A 1,151-nucleotide genomic window follows, 5' to 3' on the forward strand; every position below is an offset into this window, starting at 1 on the left:
CGAAGTGAAGAACCGTGGCGGCCAGGGCGGCTGGGTGCCCAGCAACTACATCGGCCCCGTGAACAGCGTGGACAAGTTCTCCTGGTACCACGGGCCCATCTCCCGCAACGCCTCCGAGTACCTGCTCAGCTCCGGCATCAACGGCAGCTTCCTGGTGCGAGAGAGCGAGAGCAGCCCGGGCCAGAGGTCCATCTCGGTCCGCTTTGAGGGGAGGGTGTACCACTACCGGATCAGCGAGGACTCTGACAGGAAGGTGGGTTGTTGGTCGGAGGGGTGGGGGGGTGGACGGAATATGCCGAAGGCCCAGGAAGGTGTCTCACCAAGAAGGCAATCCCCATCGCCAATGTCGGGATCAGATGCAGGAACAACTTTACTCTTTTTACTGTCCACAGTGTATACACAACCACTCGCTGATGAAATACAAACGTATCAACTCGGCTACCACTGGTTCGCTGGTGACACACAGATAGATGGCTTTTTTTTTGTCCATTGGATACCAAGGAATTTACAGAAAGAGTAGAGAAACGTATTGAAAAAGTGAAAAAATGAATGTGTGAAAGCAGGTTAATGCTAAATGGCGGAAAAATAGAAATAACACTATTTGGGAGTTCAAAAAATCTTGATGTAGAAATGAATCCAAATAGAAGTTGAAGATACAAGTAAATCTTTAACCAGCAAGGCCAAGAACCGTGGTATTTATGGTCCGGCCAGGGAGGATAGCTCAGACACGTTCAGGATTGACAAATATGTTTGACACACACACACACACACACACGCACACACATTGCATGAAGAAAAGGTCATCTATTCTCCCTACCAAACATCGAACGTTTCACCAACCTTCCACACCTTGTTACTGAGCTCACCTACTTTAGACCTTGTTCGAGCGGAGGCAATATGGTCGCACTGGCTAAAGTGGGGGGAGAGGGAGAGGACAGGGAGGAGGTGAGTATAGGTTACTATATCTACAAACGACTGAAGGCAACAACGTACGTTTGGTCCTGGTTCCCACCGGGGAGGGGCGTGGTCCCACACAGCGTTTGTGGAATTGTTTAATTGTTGTTGTCACGGCACGGGGTAATGAGCCGTGGACGGGTCGCTTGACAATTACGTGTGTCCCACCATTCATGACTTACGTAGATCTACTAGAT

At 50.0% G+C, this 1,151-nt stretch overlaps 1 protein-coding gene across 1 annotated transcript in view; it reads left to right on the plus strand.

The window, feature by feature from the left end:
- Positions 1-1,151, plus strand: part of LOC101852377 (tyrosine-protein kinase ABL1) — a gene marked incomplete at its 5' end in the record, with an annotated part of 19,987 nt that overhangs the window by 4,787 nt on the left and 14,049 nt on the right. Inside the window, 1 exon segment of the mRNA XM_035973559.1 lies at positions 1-247. Coding sequence (XP_035829452.1) covers positions 1-247 — 247 coding nt within the window.

The sequence above is a fragment of the Aplysia californica genome, unplaced genomic scaffold, assembly GCF_000002075.1.
Source record: "Aplysia californica isolate F4 #8 unplaced genomic scaffold, AplCal3.0 scaffold01410, whole genome shotgun sequence".
Taxonomy (NCBI): domain Eukaryota; kingdom Metazoa; phylum Mollusca; class Gastropoda; order Aplysiida; family Aplysiidae; genus Aplysia; species Aplysia californica.